At 41.2% G+C, this 17,183-nt stretch overlaps 1 protein-coding gene across 1 annotated transcript in view; it reads right to left on the bottom strand.

Moving 5' to 3' along the window:
* Positions 1–17,183, bottom strand: part of TLN2 (talin 2) — a 146,484-nt gene that overhangs the window by 45,497 nt on the left and 83,804 nt on the right. Inside the window, exons 19-31 of the mRNA XM_058811020.1 lie at positions 16,109–16,276; positions 15,691–15,985; positions 13,917–14,083; positions 12,720–12,848; positions 11,181–11,294; positions 10,771–10,884; positions 9,329–9,463; positions 8,301–8,429; positions 7,585–7,687; positions 5,835–6,043; positions 4,921–5,040; positions 3,871–4,068; positions 1,698–1,837 (exon numbers count right to left, since the gene is read on the bottom strand). Of these exons, the coding sequence (XP_058667003.1) occupies positions 1,698–1,837; positions 3,871–4,068; positions 4,921–5,040; positions 5,835–6,043; positions 7,585–7,687; positions 8,301–8,429; positions 9,329–9,463; positions 10,771–10,884; positions 11,181–11,294; positions 12,720–12,848; positions 13,917–14,083; positions 15,691–15,985; positions 16,109–16,276 (2,021 nt within the window). The remainder of the gene's footprint in view (positions 1–1,697; positions 1,838–3,870; positions 4,069–4,920; positions 5,041–5,834; positions 6,044–7,584; positions 7,688–8,300; positions 8,430–9,328; positions 9,464–10,770; positions 10,885–11,180; positions 11,295–12,719; positions 12,849–13,916; positions 14,084–15,690; positions 15,986–16,108; positions 16,277–17,183) is intronic.

The raw sequence follows: 17,183 nt of genomic DNA, 5'->3' as shown, positions 1-17,183 counted from the left end.
AGGACTTGGTGTTCACCTGCTGAACATCAGTGATTTCTATGCATCAGAAAATAATCATTGCATACAGACATAGGAATACAGGACAAAAACTGAAATTCTGTTCACTCCCAGAGAAACTTCACACAAAAATATCTTGTCTGCTGTTGATTCTAATCTGAGACACAATTCATATTGACTCAGAGAATATCAGCAATTGAAGAGAGAGAATTATCAGCTTTGTTAAAGAGGCCACATGATCACAAATATCATTATTACACACCAGGTACCTCTTCCAGGAATCCATCCAGTGTACAGACATTACTCTGAAAACCATTTGGACACAGTAGAACCAGGAAGGTGGCCCCTCAAACACCAATCCCAGAGTGGCAGAGGACTGCTAGGACTCCAAAGGCCACATCTGTTTTCATCAAATACAACACACAAATATTGGACCCTGCAGGGAACTCAGCCAGTGCTGCTGCCCTGTCAGAGGTGGTCAAGAAAAATCCCTCCACAAGGAAGACAAGACTACTGAAAAAGCTGGTGTCTCTTACAGCTGGTGCAAATGGGGAGAAAGCAACACAAACCCAGCAAAACCCCAGACTAATCACAGTACCACTGAGGATGAGAGAAAAATGAGAAGAAAAGCTATCTTATAAGAAGGCAGTTGTGCCTCTTCTTTCATTTTCATAAGAGAGAAAGTACAAATATTTGCCCCTGATTGTATCATAGCAGGGAAAGAGAAGAGAGCCCTGGCAAGCTTGTCCCAAGCCAGAACAGGGGTCTGAGAAGGGAGCACAGTGTCACCTCAGCACCTTAAACACAACCAGAACTGGTGCAGTGTTAACCTCACACAGCTCTGTGCTGTCTGTGTAAGGTCTCACACATGCACACACACAGGACAGCTGAAGGCTTGACCTGGCTCACCTCCCTTTTTCTATTAAATGCTTCCACAGAGGGAATCCCAACCTGGCAGGAACTTACAACTACCTGGTTTCACTGGGGTGAAATTCCTCTACACTCCCGTCAGGAATGCTCCAAGCCTAAAGCAGAAATCTGGAGCAGCTTGATGCTGCAGCAGTAACAAAATCTCATGTGACTCCTTCACTTCTAAGCAGCCTGTCTTTGGTTATCTATAATTTTCATAGATGTTATTTATCTCCAGGGAGATAAGACAGATGTTTTCTTAAACAAAATACAACAAAGTAAAGTAGTGTGAGTCCTTAAGGAGTCCTTTACTCAGGGAGTGGATTTATAATCCTTAAAGTAAGGGTATGCTCCACTGCAGAAATGTAGCATCTAACCCTTTCAAGCATTCCTGATCATACACATATGCACACTGTTAGTGATAAAGAGCTGATTTCTAAGCACATTTTATTTAAGAATATATTCCATTTCTTTTCTTTCAGGGACTGAGAAGCTTAATGTTAGCTATGCCTGGAATGAACACAGATAGTGAGAAACCAGTAAGTAAAATACACTGGGGTTCCTTTCAAAAACCAGGCCAAGTTCTCAAATGCTGTTCCTATTTCCACAAGGGTAACAAGTTATCCCAGGTGAGGAACTACTCCAACTCTCCCCTGGCCTACTTCCATTTAAACAGAACTGCAGGTTCCAACCACTTAACTGTCAATAGTAGAAAAATATATAAGCACAATATAAATACCACAGAGAAAAGCAAATATCCCAGGAAAACAAAGCAAGCAACACATCCTTACCTTGCTGCTGCTGCTAAGAGGTTCTTGGCATTAGGAGCTCCAGGATCAACAGACAGAGACTTGGCAGCCAGTAACAGCTTGCTGGAAGCCATTGAGATGCTCTTGAGGTTACCTATCACTTGAATCTGGTCCTCTTTAGTCTGGAAAGCCACAGCAGCATAACATTAAGTACAAAATTAGCAATCAAGAGAGTGTGCTAAAACCACACATGGAGACCCAGTTTATTTATCCACCTGAAACCACTGACATAGGTGAGCTCAGAGAAGGAGGGCTCAAGCCATCCTTCACCCAGACAGGTGCCCCTAGCTTCACTTACATAACACAAAAAGACCCTTCCAACAAACAGCTTGGCTTCTAACACTGGTAGCATTCACAAATGAGCAATGGAGGAACTTCCCTACTTGTTGAACAATGCTTTTGTTGACAAGACTCTTATGTGTCTCTGCCTGGCACAACTGCTTCCCATTAGTCAGTCAGTGCAGGCTCTCTGGCACCCTTTGTGCAGCCCACAGGCTTCTCCAGCATCTAACTGGAATTGCTCACACAAAAATAGCCTCCAGGAAGCAATCTTTCCCAATAAAATGACTTTCTATAAGCCTATTTTGGTCAACATTCTGATTTGGATGTTCTATTACTTATTTTAAGCCCTTGCTTGGAAAGGGAAACCTGTATTTAAATCCAGTTACAGAAAATTATTGCATCTTTACAGTAAACAGCAGTGACTAGATTCTTCTGCCAATGATCAGTAGACGTGAACCCATTTTTTCTAACAGTCTGTTCACAGTTTTATGTAAAGGGGTTGCATATTATTCAGTTGGTATGAATAGCTTTTACTCTATATTTACTACATTCTACTTCCTCCCTACCCCTATATTTTTCTAGTCCCCCAAAATCCCTGGTATTGCTTCTGTTCAGGCCAAATAACTACATACAGAAGGCCTTCTCATTTGAAAGATCAGCCATTAATAATTCAGAATAATAACCACCCCCTGTGCCAGCAGGATCAGCAAATTCACAAGGGCCACAAGGTCACCAGCAGCTGGATTCTCATTTCAAGATTTCAAGCAGCCATTTGCAGCATTGTTTCTACCTCTGCCTTCACTGAATTGCCTCAAACAAAACATTCTAAAAGTCAGTGTGGTCCACAGCTAAAGAGACAGTCAGGTACCTCACTACTACTCAGAGTCAGCTGTATATGTGGCCTAACTCACTTCACACATCTGGAACCTGAATGATGGAGTCCTGATGGAAAATAATCACCAACCACTGTCAGATGTCTCTACTCAGTTCTATGTACAAAGTATCTGCTCTAGAGACCTTTCATAAAAGACTTCAAAGGGCTGACACACTCAGGCCCTCCTGGCTGCTTTCTGGCAATCATTTCTGGGGTTTGCAGGATCCTCCTACAAACCAGGGTAAAACCATCTGCAGATTCTTTTTTCTGCTAGTCCTCCCATCTCTTCTGATACACAATTCCTTTTTATATGCTGACATGTGTTATGCTAAATCATAGGCAAATGACCAATTACTGTAGCTCAGCACAACTCTATCCACTAAGATAAACTGAAGGTGGCATCTCCAGCTACCAGGAATGAGCTCAGCAATGTGTGACAACATTCCTGATTGTTACAGCTCCTCAGAGTAGAACTCTGCCAGATTTTAAATCACTGAACACAAGTCCAAGTGCTTGCTGTCACATCCAAGGATGGCATTTTAGGCAGCCCTCTTCAAGTGCTTGCTCCACTCTGCAGCAGATCCACAGCACCATGGAGCAATATCAAAGCATCATTTCCTCTATCTACTTAACAAAAGTAGCAAAGAAAGGTGCTACATTTTGAACAGTGTTCACCTAAATTATGCTCCATGGTAGTTCCAACCAAAAGGAAGCAACCCTTTCCACAGGCTCAGAGGTTCAGCACACCTTTGTACCTTGGCAGCTCAAACTGCACAGAGGAGTATGAAGTTGTATTTCTGACTGGACACAGAAACAAATCCCAACATCCTATGGAAGATGCAAATGTTGAGTCCTGAACTTTCCAGATAACAGCTCCAGATGATTCCCTCACAACAAACATCTCACACAGCAGCATGCTGTAGTGCTCCATAAACAGTGTGCTGCACTGCCAGAGGTTATGGCAAGATTATCCCTCAATCAGCATGATCAAGGACTTACTTGTGCTTGGCCAGCCATTTCAATACCAGCATCAAGAAATTCATCAAAGTCATCACTGAATTTGCCAGAGGCTGCAGCCAGCTCCCCACTCTGGCCCCGTGTGGCATGGACAACTTCTCCAGCTGACTGATTCAGGTCTGCTGCTGCCTGGTTCAGTTCACTCTGAGCTTCTTGAAATGACTTTGAACTTGGAGGTAGCTGTAAGAGACAAAGTTCAGTATTTTACTGTCTGTCACATCACACCAGCCTTTCCTGGAGAGTTCAACACGTGCTGAGAATCCCAAATGCAGCAGAGCAGCGAGCTGGAACTGTGGGACAGCTGTCAACCAGAAATCTGTCCAGCAACTTGTGTCCTGCTGTTTATTTCAAGGGACAGACAAGTCTGTAAGCTTTTCAAGGGACACAAATATTGGCAGCTCTTCAAAATTACTCTAAACTCTCTTTAGTAAACCAGTTTGGTAAAAACCTCCCTGGTTTTATCAAAAGGCATTGCACAAACATATAAAAATACAATTGCTCCTTCATTCACAGGTAGCAAGGTCAGTGATAAATGCAGAAAAAAAAGCTGTTCAAATATTATAACCATCTGGCAAATTGCCAATGCAAAAAGAGTTTGTTGACATGAATGCAGTTAAACAAAGTAACAATTCCACTCTTTACACAAAATGACCAAGCATTTTTTTGACATATCACAATGCTCCTTCAAGTAAACTGATCACTTCTAGGTGGGAGATGAACTATAATTTTCTAATTTTAATTTTTTCAGAATGTCAAGTCATAGTTGCCATTTTCAAAACCAAAAAGTTAATACCAATCTTTGACCATTTTAATACTGCCCTCACAAGTCACAGACACATTTCACCTTGCCCATAAAACTACAAAAATGGTATTTCAGTCTAAATAGCAGCTGCCTGAAGGTGCATAAACTTAAACACAGCTTATATGAAGTACACTTAGGGCTCACTTACTAAATAATGATTTGACCCATGAGGAGCTCAGATCTGCTGTTCAGTTTTCTCAAATCTATTTGCACACGAAAAGCCATCTTACCGAATCAACCAGGAGCTTCTTGCTGGATTCCCCAATGCTCTTTAAGGCCACATCCACATCCTTTTGTCCAGGCAGACAATTCACACAGTTATTCAAGGAGTGGGACACTGCTTTGGCCACCTACAACACACAGGTGAACACAGTCACACTGAGAGAGGTTTAAATGCTCATTAATGGGAGGCACAGCCTCTACTCCATAGCCAGAAATTCCGATATTCTGACCCTTACAGCAACATTTTTGCAACTTTCTCAGTTTGTTGTCCTGCAGTCTTGATTGAGGCTCATCCATGGGATAGGATGGTGTTGGCAGGGCAGCCCCACGACTGCTCCTGGCACCTGTGATAAAGGCTGCAGCACTGCAGATAAGGGAACCCCCTGAAGTTATCTATAAACTAATCACAGAAATTCATTCCATGCCACTTTTTACACAGATCTGATTAAAACAAAGATATCTTCATAAGAAATTATTTACAATGCAGGCCAATTCTAGAACTTTTCAAATCAGTAAAAAATGAACCTGTCACTCCTAAAGAATTCAAACATAGTGGTGCTACACACGAAGAAAACATGCACTCCTTTTTTGAATGTAACATGGATAGAGATCTTTTATTTGAAAATTCCCAGTTTAATGGCTGTCTCACTTTTGCAGTCAAGCAGTCTCCTCACATATGCTGTGGGTAAAAGCACAGAGCTGCATCTTTGTATGTTTTCCTAAGAGATGACTAAAATACCATACTTATACCATTTACCTTGTTTAACCTAGGCATGAAATTGTCTGAGAGCTTGAAAGGAACAGAAAGTTGAACTATCCATCAGCCTTATTTTCTGTCATTCTTTCTCCTTATTCAGTGCTGGTTTGGAGTAAATTCACTGCATGTTTGACAACTCTTGCAGCTGCCCAAGTCCCAGCTTACCTGGGCTAGTCTCTGCTGACTGTCTGCATCCCCTGGGGCAGCCAGGGCCTGCTTGGCCTCCTGGATCAGCATGGCAGAGCCTTCCATGACATCCCTGGCTGAATCCAGCATGGCATGGGCTGCCACAGGGTCACTGGTGGATGCTGCCACACCTCGTGCTGCCTGAGCCAACGTCTTCAAGGCCTGAGCAGTTTCTCTGGCAGCAACTCCTGTGGTCACATTGCACCAAGGATTTTGTTAATACCTTTAAAACAATCTTTGTGTTTCATGACATGATCTTGCAGGTAATGATCCTATTGCAAAATAACACTGCAAATGCAATTTAAAAGAAAATCTTCAAACGGCAACAAATTCGAAATACACAGAATCATTTGCTTATTGAAATGCCTGTAGTGAAGCCATAAAGTAAATGTTATAGCCCAAAAGCCACATTCTGGGCACAGTCTCTCAGTGACTACATCCTAGTGAAGCACTGAAAAAGAAGAAAAGCTAAAACCTGAAGATGAGGAAAAATTCCAAGCTATGGGGGGAGTGATTGTCTGCAAGAATGGTGCACAGGAGTTCAGAGCCACAGCACAACAGTTTAACTTCAAGCAATCACAAAAGAGATTATTAGGAATGATACAACTTGATATAACCTAACATCACTGTGAGTAAAAACACATAAAAATAACTGAATGAAGTCACAGAAAGGATGTAATAAAATTACCTTCTGCTAAAGGACATCTATCAACTCCAGTGCTAAGGCATAGGACTATGTGAAAATGGTCTCCTTCTTCTATTTATGAAATTATTGAAAAGTAACACATTGCTTTGTAGGGTTTCCTGCAATCTCATGATAACAGGGCTACTAGATTTAGCTATTCATTATCAGCTGCAAGTATCTGTACTCCCTTGCCTGATACCTAGTGCCTACTTGTGCACAACAATGTGACAGAAACATGAGCTATCTTGATGAAATTCCATCTGCTGCAAATGAAAGCAACTCTAAGTTCTAGAGCCCAGATGCAATTATAGCCAATGAAGTGGTAATTGCCATAACACATTTTATCAGTAATATTAGACAAAAAATCTTACGGGAGCATTTGCAACAACAGCTTTCATTTCTAACAGGAATAAGGACACAGAACATTTTAACATCTACAAGTGAGCTTTTGTCCCTCCTGTAGAGCATTTTTCTTATTAAGGCATTTTTGTTTCTAAACTAAAAGTACAGGTACAAAAATAAACTGCAGCATCTGTGTGCCCAGGTTTCCTATTGGCTTCACCTCAAACTATGCAAATGTGCTCAATGAATCAGCCAGAGCAGCTGCATTGTACATAAACTGGTAACAGCTAGGAAGAGATGCAGTTCTGAATGTCACCAAGCTGTCCCCACTATGTTTGCACCCTGTAGCTTCAAAACATGTCCAAGGCACCCTTTAAACATTCTGCAAAGACATAGCAACATTTCCAGTGGCACTGATCTTTAAAATGCAATACATTTTATTTCAGCCTTTCACAGTTTCAGTGGCACATATTTACAAAAACAACAGATGTCCCAATCTATTCTGATTAAAGACAGAGCAGATTGCATCACTGTTCTTTTATGAAGTATGAGTCACGCTCAATTCTTCATAACTTAGCACAATTCACTATCAGCACTATAAAAAATAGTGAATTTCTTGATTTAAGTAGTCTGTGATAGGAAAACCTTTTCTCAAGGTGATGCAAAGCAGAGGTTTCAGAGCCATTATGGATAAAGCAGTACCTGTGTAGTGCTCGTTGCCCTGAGCAGCACAAGTTAACAACTGGGCCATGGAAGAACCCACAGCTTTGGATGTGCTTCCCAGGTCCTGAGTGCACTTCTCAAGCTGTAAAAAATTGCAAAGTACAAATTACTTAGTTTAAGCACAACAAAAATGCACTTTGTTTTAAATAGTACGGAAAAATTCCTCATTCCACAAAAAACCTAAACTTCCACCTCAGCTACTGAACACACACACAATTTCTCTGAAATCTGACTAAGACATTTTCCCTGCTCAGGATGAAATAAATTAACATATTAGGTAGTGTGAACAATAAAACTATTTAACAATTAGCAATGGAAATAAATATCTTCATCCAAGGAAGGGCTTTCCCCCACCACCAAATAAACCATTTCAGTTTTTATGCCTACTAGAACTGTCCTGAGTTCTCATCATTGTCACTACTGAAAAGCAATTATTTTTGACAAGACCAAAACATGATTGTTACCAAATTGTAATTTGTACAATAGAGCACGAGGCCCTACAGTCCTATGAGTAACTCTACTACAGAAGACACTGTTGCTGTAGTAGTAACATACACAATTTTAAGAGAATCAGAGCAAAATCCTATCAGCATGATCATTATCCAAAGCTTCATGATTTGTTTTGCCTCTAATATTTAAGTTTTTAACAGCTAACTTTGTTTGTTTTTAAATGAAGAAGATCCTTCCTCAATTACAGTTTCTCCTGGGAGAGGTTTTAACTGTCCATCCACAGCTGCCATCTTCGCATCCTGCAGTTCATTTTTGAGTGTCTGGACTGTATTCAAAGCAGAATCAATTTCCATTGGGCCACAAGCTTCATGAGCCTGTTCAGAAACCAGATCAGCACCACTGTTAGCAGCTGTACACAACTTTCAGAAACAGTAAATGCTTCAGATCTCATCTCCCCTCCCATATTATTTCTCTTCCTACTTTAGAGGCCATTGTGAGCCTCTAAGGGTGATACATCATGGATTCCAAACTCCTGAACAATATTTCAGTGTGTGAAGAGAATAGCACCCTGCTAAAAGGGGAATGAGGTGCACTTGCCTTGTGTGCATGTCCCTTCACAGCAGGCAGCCCAGGGACTGAAAAAGTGACTGTGGCACTCTGGATTTCCCCTTGGACAGTGGCTTCACTGAGCATCATGACCAAAATCCCAGTGACTCCCTGCTGTGGCAGCCCACACTCACCAGTATGGGATGGAAATTGTAGCATTAGCTCAGGTGTGGCCACCTCAGTGCTACAATCCTGGTTTCAGGCCTCAGGGTACACACACAAAAAAAATCAGACTTTCCACTCGCATTTTTTAAGCCCCACATAGTTTAGAAATCTGTGTGTGAAACACAGAGCATCTGCTTCCCTGAGTTTCACAGATGATGATTCCAGTTCACAATGACAGCACAGCTGTAGCTGGTTCTCACTGGTTTGGTGGGGCATGAGATGTGTTCCCTTTTCCCTGCTCTCCCCTGAATGTAACAGCAGTTCAGAGTCTTGATGTGCTGCTCTGTACACTCTGCTCCCATCTGGCTGGTATGGAAAGGGCAGCACAAGCTTTTTCAGCTTTCTTGTCACTTCTCCCTCCACTTTCTCTCATGCCACAGAGGCCACCTGGGAGTCTGAGCAAAGTGTGCACAAAATACAGCAGTGAAAGGTGAGCACTGCCTCAGGGGGGACAAGAAGTCCTCTTGTTTTAGCTGATTAAAAGCAGGATTTATTTACCTACCTTCTGGGAGGCAGTTCTCAGCTCAGCTAAGCTGGTAGCAAGGTTCTTTGCACACTGACTGAGCTGCATTGCTGCTGCTTGGTCAGTCACTGTGGGGACAGCAGCCTTAGCAGATGCCACCATTTTACTTCCAGGCTGTTCAGAGAACAACAGTGAACACCATTAGTTTTACCAGCTCATTTTCTTTAAAGAAAGTTTAGGATTCAATAAAACTGCTTCCTTCATTCACACACTTATGAGGTTTCTAGGTTTTTCTTCAATGACTAGCACATTCCTGCTCCTTAAGCTGGAAGATCCTGTCAGAATTCTGTCACATTTCCAAGCCCTCTGCAGCAGGACTCATCTGTGCTTTACTGGGACAATGATTACTCCATTGGTTCCAGTGTCTGCCTGAGGCCTTTGAATACTTATGAAGACTACTTAAAAATACTGAAATGTGAAATTTTGCCACTCAGCATTCATGTGGTACAATCAGCTCAAGGTGGCAGAGATGGCAAATTTCTCTCTACATTTCTGAATATTAACCTCTGCCAAAATTCTATTGAATGAAAATTGTAATTCAAGCAATGCCTCTGCACAGGGATTACTGCTGATACAACTAAAAACCTTTGCTGATTCTCACCATCACCACTGTACACACACACAGCCACAGGGGAGATGGATCAATCATGTGAATGACTCCAGAGGGAATCATAAAGCAAATACTCAAACAGAGTGAGAGGATGGTTTGTGATCCCTCTGCCTACACAGGACCATAAAAACCTGCTAACAGCCATCACTTTAAGGTAACACTAACTGATGCCAATAATGACCATGCCATTGCACAGAGAATTGGTTTCTGGTGTTGGTTCTTGTAATGTTAACAATAAGCCAATAGTTTTGTTATCAATACTCAATATTCTATCTTTCTATTTTAAGATGTTATAGAAAAAGCACACAGTCCAATTTTGTGTTTTTCCCAAACCATCAATCTAGATCTATTATGGAGGCTAATATCTAAAAAACCATGCTAGTATTCCCTTCTACTTCTGAGGAATTCTGAAATTTGTTGCTGCAACACTAAGTTTACCTTGCCTAAAAAAGTCACAACAGCCTGTCACATATTCAGACTCAGACCTCTACTTAGAAAGATGCTAAATTCTCTCCATTTTGTTCTTTAAACTCTAACCCAGAAGACAAGTGTACAGCAATGACTGTTTCTTCTCCATAAACATACTTTTTTCTTGTTACTTTTAACCTCAATGTCAGCAGTTCTCACTCTCCATAGACACAATGAATTCTGGCCACCTAACCTGAGAAACAAAATTCTGCCTGTCTATGGCTCAGAGCAGTGAACTTCTTTACATGGTTCTTAACAGTTTACTGGTTATTTATCACAAATGAAAACATACAGCACTAAAAAAATGCTTTTTACATCTACTGCAATGATTGGTTCACTTCACCTGAAGGAAATTCTGGCTGGAATTGATTAAAGCAAGCTGAGCACTGAGGTCTTCTGCCTGAGCTTGACTTCCTCTTACACCCTGCACCAGCTGAGGAATGTGGTCTGCAACAGTCTAAAATGGACAAAGGGAAAAGATTTTCAGGAAAAAAATAAAAACTCAAAATCCTTTGAAAATAAAGCAAGCACCCTTCCCACTCTCCTTGAAGACAACTGCAGTATTTCTGGGTAAATTACTTCTGAGCTGTCCTAGAATTAATTTAGGATGCATGGAACTAAACTAGTACACAACAGGACTTTTTATAGATGTTCTATGCAAGAAATCATTATTGATTTCATTATTGATTGGTGATCCTCATCAGGTCCCCAAAAAGCATTTCTCAGGAGTTATTTGCCATGGGCTGTGTTTACCTTGCAGCTCTGCACAAGTTGCTGGTGGGCTGCTGTGTTCTTATTGGAAACAGCTGCATTCTGAGAAGCTGCAATGGTCTGAGTAGCAGCAGCTGCAGCTTGTTTAGCTGCAATCTTTGGAGAAAAAGAAAGTTAAATCAGTTCTAAAAGTGAATAATTCAAAGGATGGAACACACATCACTGTAGGTAACTTTGACAGTAACAACATTGACAAATTAATAAATTTTATCCCTTAATTTGATTTGCCTTAAGGAAACCTCAACTGACCATCATTGCTCTTCTCTCAAGGTGAAAATGATTGGAACACTGTTACCCATCTCTGATTTGCCAATAAAGAAAAAGGCAGGGTTATAAGCATTCTATGCCCTTACTCTTTCACAGCTTAGGTTTCAACAGGAGGAAGATAAGTGAATTACAAACAGCAGAAATTGTCTAAACAACGAGCTCCCATGAAGGCCAGAGGAAACAGCAAAGCCCCCACATTGCCACACTGACACCTCTGAGCCAGGGCTCAAGGGAGCCAATTTCTGCTGAGACTGCCCTATGGCAAAAGCAAAGATCCTACAGTGACACAGAGGTACAAAATATTATTTCTATTTCTGAGTCTAAAAGCATCCTGAAGACCATCTTCAAATGTTATTATCAACATCTCCCTATTACAAAAAATAAAAATTCAACAACTTATCCAAGGTACTTCAACACATTGTACAACACTAACTGGCCCACTAAACAGAAGCAAGCATGAAGTTAGTTACAGATTTTACTCCTTCCTTTGTAAGGCAGTATATGTTATAATAGTAAAACATATTAAATACTCTTTTAAGAAAACTTTCTTGAATGCAATTAGAAAATTACAGACACCAGCCTTTATTTCCAATAGTCCTGATTTTTACTTCTAGACAGACACAGGAACTTAATGTATCTCTGGAACATGGTCACCTTACTGTATTTGAATCAGATTAATGTAAAAATCACAGTTGCAAACTAGGAACTATGAAAAGTTTCTTTTTTCAATCTGTCTTTTCTTCATTTTAGTTGAGAATGTGAAGATCAAACTTTGCCCACAAAACAAATTTCCATGGTATTTTATCCTTACTAAATTGCTTTTCTCCTTCTTGGCTGGGGCACTAGATAGGATGCATCTTTTTACTTCCATTTCTGCTTCCTGACTCTGAGTAATTCCCCAGTTTAACTGGACATGCTGTGATCCAACTAACTTGGTACAGAAATTCGTCTGGAATTCTATATCCCAGTAAAGGCACAAGAGGTACTGTGTGTAAATGGCACACCAGAGAGATAAATTAACACAGCAGTGAAGCCATTTCAGCTCAGCTGTTTAATTTTAGGACTAAGCCACCATCAAATGCCTTCTGAGTCAAATCCTTACAGCACTTTACCACATCTGTGACACAAGTTACTCAATTTTCTGAGAACTATGTTATGATATACTGGCATGTCTAATGCTAAGCTTTGTACTCTGGAACTGAGCTTACAGCACTGTCATTCTCTGCTTAGCACTTTCACTACATGGTTTCCAACCTCCAATCTGTTGACAATTTTCTTCTTGATGGCATTCTGTGCAGCAGCATTTGTAGCAACCCGCAGTCCCTCTGCTGCTTCCCTCAGACGCTGCTGCTGATCTTCATTTTCAGGATTGGCTGCAGCTCCCTGCACAAAATGTCCAAGCAAAACTGAGTCTGAGTAAAAATGACTGGAGAAAATGTGGATGAGCATCAAGACTTAAGTTCAGACAGCATCTGCTACATCAGCATTCATTTTCCTTAAACTATCATAAGGAAGTTGGAAGAACACTGAAGTATTACAAAACTTCAGAAAGTTTGTTTCTAGTGAAAGGTTGTTACTATGTCTGGGACTTAGAGGAAGAAAATAGAACTTTGGCTTCATATACCACTTCAGGTGCTTGGGAAAAAAGAAAAAAGCCTTTTTTAACTGCTTCTCCTTTGATCTGAAATAATGTACTCGTATGAATATAGGTTTTTGAAAAAAAAAAACAGTTTTAAAATTCCCAATTCAACATGTCTTTCAATAATTGCAGTCCAAAATTTGAAGTTTAACACAGTAGATCATCTCCACTTGAAGTCAGAAAATACTGGAAAGCCAAGGATAGCAGCCAGGCACAGGCCTTCTGGAGTCCCAGCAAGAATGGCTGGCCCTGCTGCTGTAAAAATAATTTCAATGCAGGATCTGGGAAACAGTTCAAAGGAATTCAAAAATTCAATTCCTCCCTAGCAGACTGAAACAGAAAGGGAAGAAAAGTCGTGATATTTGTGTCTCTTGTGAAAACAAGGAGGGAAGGATGTAGAAGGGAACAACACAGGCAAGATTCCCCAGGTGAAGGAAACTGTTTCTTTAACAGAGGGGAGTTACTGTGTAATGACTGCAGGAAGAGATTGCTGTGCTTCTGTTGCTCCCTCTCACTGGTACAGACCCTGCACCACAGCAGGGCTCAGGGCTGTGGTAACTGCCCTACAGGGCTTGAGCCAGGACCACAATGCACACAGGAAAGCAAAAGCAGTGCAAGATGATTTTTGAAAACCAAAAAAATCCAGGCAGCTAATAAATTGGTTTTTGGAATGCAGTAAGTCATTAAATGCTAAACTTTTACAGGATAAGAGAAACCAGATAAACAGCCAGATGCTATTTATAAACCCCAACACCCTCTCCTCCTTGTGCACAGCATTACAATTTTAAGCTGACAGCTCATTTCCCCGGTACCTTTGCAGCTTCCACCATGCGGGCTGTGGAGTCTGCCAGGAGCTTTGCAGCAGCCAGGAGCTTCTTGGAGTTCTCCATGTCAATCTCAGCCTCTGCATCAGACCTCATGGCATTGACCAGATCCGAGGTGGCCTGAGCCAGCACCCGCGCCTGCCGCACCATCTCACCTGGGAGCACAGGGATGGAAAATGCACTGCCCCATCTCACCCTCTCCTCTCTGCACTGCAGGCTTGCTTCAAACCTCAGCATCCTTTCACAAGGTAAAAATTTAACTTCCATTTGCTGAAGTGTTTTTTCACTTGAAAATGATACACATGTAACTTGAAAGTTTCATAAGCAAATACTGGACCCCAATATAAATGACAGAAATCACTACAGTGGAGATAAAAGCGTAGTATTTGCAATCTAGATCGTAAGACAAAAACACACAATCAGTAGTTTTAGGTAATTTTGAATATACAGTTCAAGGAAACTCCTGTCTCAGCAAAGACTAACAACTTGGCTTTCAAATCACAGCCAAGATTTCCCTCCATCAATAAAAATTATCCATCTTTTTCTTGTGTTTCTAGGAAATTATCTTTTGTCTAATATAAACTGAGAACTTTGTTAGAAAACACTTAGCACCATTAAGTTCATTTTAGCCAAAACCATCTTGTTTCTTTTTTAAGAAACTGCACTTTTTAGAAACATCTCAGAAGAAAAAGCAGATGTAAGTTTAAAAACCTACAACAAAATCTATGCATAGTAACACCAATCACTATGAAGGATTTACCCAGGTGCCTGTCTTCTTATTTGGAGATGAGAAACTGCTATACAATACTATGAAGCGAAGCAGTGGCAGAAAACACAAAATATTACAGTGTTCCTTTAGCATGGTATTGATTGTTTTCACTGAATATTTACTCCATCTAGCACACAGCTATGTGCACACTGCTGATTTATATTATGAGCTGGATCACTACCCACGACAACAGCGCTAGCTTAGAAGCAGAAAACAGAGAAGGATTTTTATTTTCTTGACATACTGTTGTAGCTATGATATTTTCTGAAAAATCCTTTCCTTAGGATTTTTTTCTCCTGAGAAGCTGGGAGGCCTCAGGAACAAAATGTAAACAATGATTATCTGCTGCTGTGGAATGCAACAGGGGCATCTGTGATTGGTCTCATGTGGTTGTTTCTAATTAATGGCCAATCACAGTCAGCTGGCTCAGACTTAGAAAATAAAGAATGATGAATGAATGAAATCTTTTCATCCTTCTGATGAAATCCTTTCTTCTATTCTTTTAGTATAGTTTTAATATAACATATATCATAAAATAATAAATCAAGCCTTCTAAAACAGAGTCAGATCCTCATCTCTTCCCTCATTCTCAGAGCCCTGCGAGCAGGGTCACACACTGTGGTGAGCTATCTTTTTCTTTTTGCTATCTATGCTAGCTTTTCTTTTTGCTATCTATGCACAAATTCTGAAGTAGCACAGGCTCTTTAGTCTTAAAGTTATGCAACTCAGTACTTCCTTTTTTTCATAATTCACACTATTTGATTTTAACTCTAATATTCCTTTAAATTATTTTCATTAAGAAATACAGAAAATAAAAGCTTAGTACAGTAGATTAATTTTGGGAACATTTTTAGAATGCATCCTCAATAGCTGTTAATAATTAACATGATCAATAAAGGGTTCTTAGTTACCCAAGCACGATGATTATCACAATTATTACAAGCCATAAACTTATTTCCCTATACTTAGGGGCTAAGTGCGGCGGGCACTCACCGGCGTCGCCCATGGAGCTGAAGATGCTCTCGGTGACACACATGATGGTGTCGGTGGCCTGGTCGTAGCGGCCGATGGGCTCCCCCCGGCTGGCGAACTGCCGCACGTGCTGCAGGAGGTCGTGCAGGGCCTGGCTGACGATGCTGGCGGCGGCGCTGACCTGCTTCAGCAGCTCGCCGTCGTCCGTGGCCGCCTGGCACGCCCGCACGCAGTTCTCCACAGAGCGGTCCACCAGCTTCCCTGCCTCGATCAGCTGCTCCTGGCACACCGGGGAGCTGATGGTGGGACTCACCACCTGCGTGGGGACGGCACCCACAAAAGGTTTATTATTCACCGGCCCACGCTCAAGGCGTTGGGGACGCACAGCAGCACCCCCTGCCCGCGAGGCTCTGGCCCTTGACCAACGCCCCTGGCTCACCTTGGCACAAGCCACGAGCTGGGAGGTGGACAGGGCACACTGGGTGGCGGCAGCAATGACCCTGTTCTGCAGCACTGTGTCCTCAGCCACCTGGGCCACGTTCTTGGCCTTCAGCACCAGCATGGCAGCAGCGTTGGCAACGGCTTTGGCCAAACTCATCAGGACATCCTGGTAAAGGAAAAGGAAAAGTCAGTCTGAGACATGAAAACACACCCAGGTGTTAATTCCTGCAGTCACTAAGTGAAAATAATTTCTTCCCATTTCCCCACTTAAAATCCCACCCATATACTTCAGTTTTTTAGTAGCATAGAGTCTTCCTAATGCCTCTACTGTTAAAATAACCTGGTTTTCCAGCAAAGGAAATACTTCCAATACACTTATAAATAATTTCACCTTCACAGCAGGCAGAAAACCTTGCATTTCTAAAACCAAACCCACTACTTTTTGTTTTGCCTTTAGATATGATAAACCATCCCCTTTCCTTACCCCCTATCTCCAACCTCCATAACATTGATAAGAATGCTTAAATGCTTCTTCCTCTTAGCCAAGAGTTGTAATAGATATATTCAGCTAGGAATACAAATGAGAACTGATGAAGTTCACAGCTTCACTGCTGGATGAAGGGTGAAAATGGCCTGTAAGTTGTATCAGCAGACACCTTGCACACAGTACACTCCAGAGGAGTAGCTGCTGCTGAAAAGCGCCTTCCCTTGCTTCTGGTGCAAACATATCCTTGGCATTCAGTGAAAAAATCCACACATGCTTTTTACAGAGAATTCAAGAGCACTGGTAACAGCAAACACTGTTAAATCATAAGGCATTAATGATTTTGTAAATGCTACTTTTCATCTTGAAGAAATTTTGTTTGCAACACAGCTTTTTTTTCTACTCAGTTTACCAAAAGATTTTATTAACTTCTACATGTTTACATATATATATACAGACACAGCAAACACTTACATAAACCCCATTATATTTAATGAGAAGAAATACAGTGCAAAAAGCTCTCCATGAAGCATCTGTATGATGCACAGAATGAAGTAAGGGTTCCTATGAAATCAGCATTGTGATTGTG

The sequence above is a fragment of the Ammospiza caudacuta genome, chromosome 10, assembly GCF_027887145.1.
Source record: "Ammospiza caudacuta isolate bAmmCau1 chromosome 10, bAmmCau1.pri, whole genome shotgun sequence".
Classification (NCBI taxonomy): domain Eukaryota; kingdom Metazoa; phylum Chordata; class Aves; order Passeriformes; family Passerellidae; genus Ammospiza; species Ammospiza caudacuta.
Note: the sequence above shows the minus strand (reverse complement) of the source record. Positions and strands in the feature narration are given on the sequence as shown.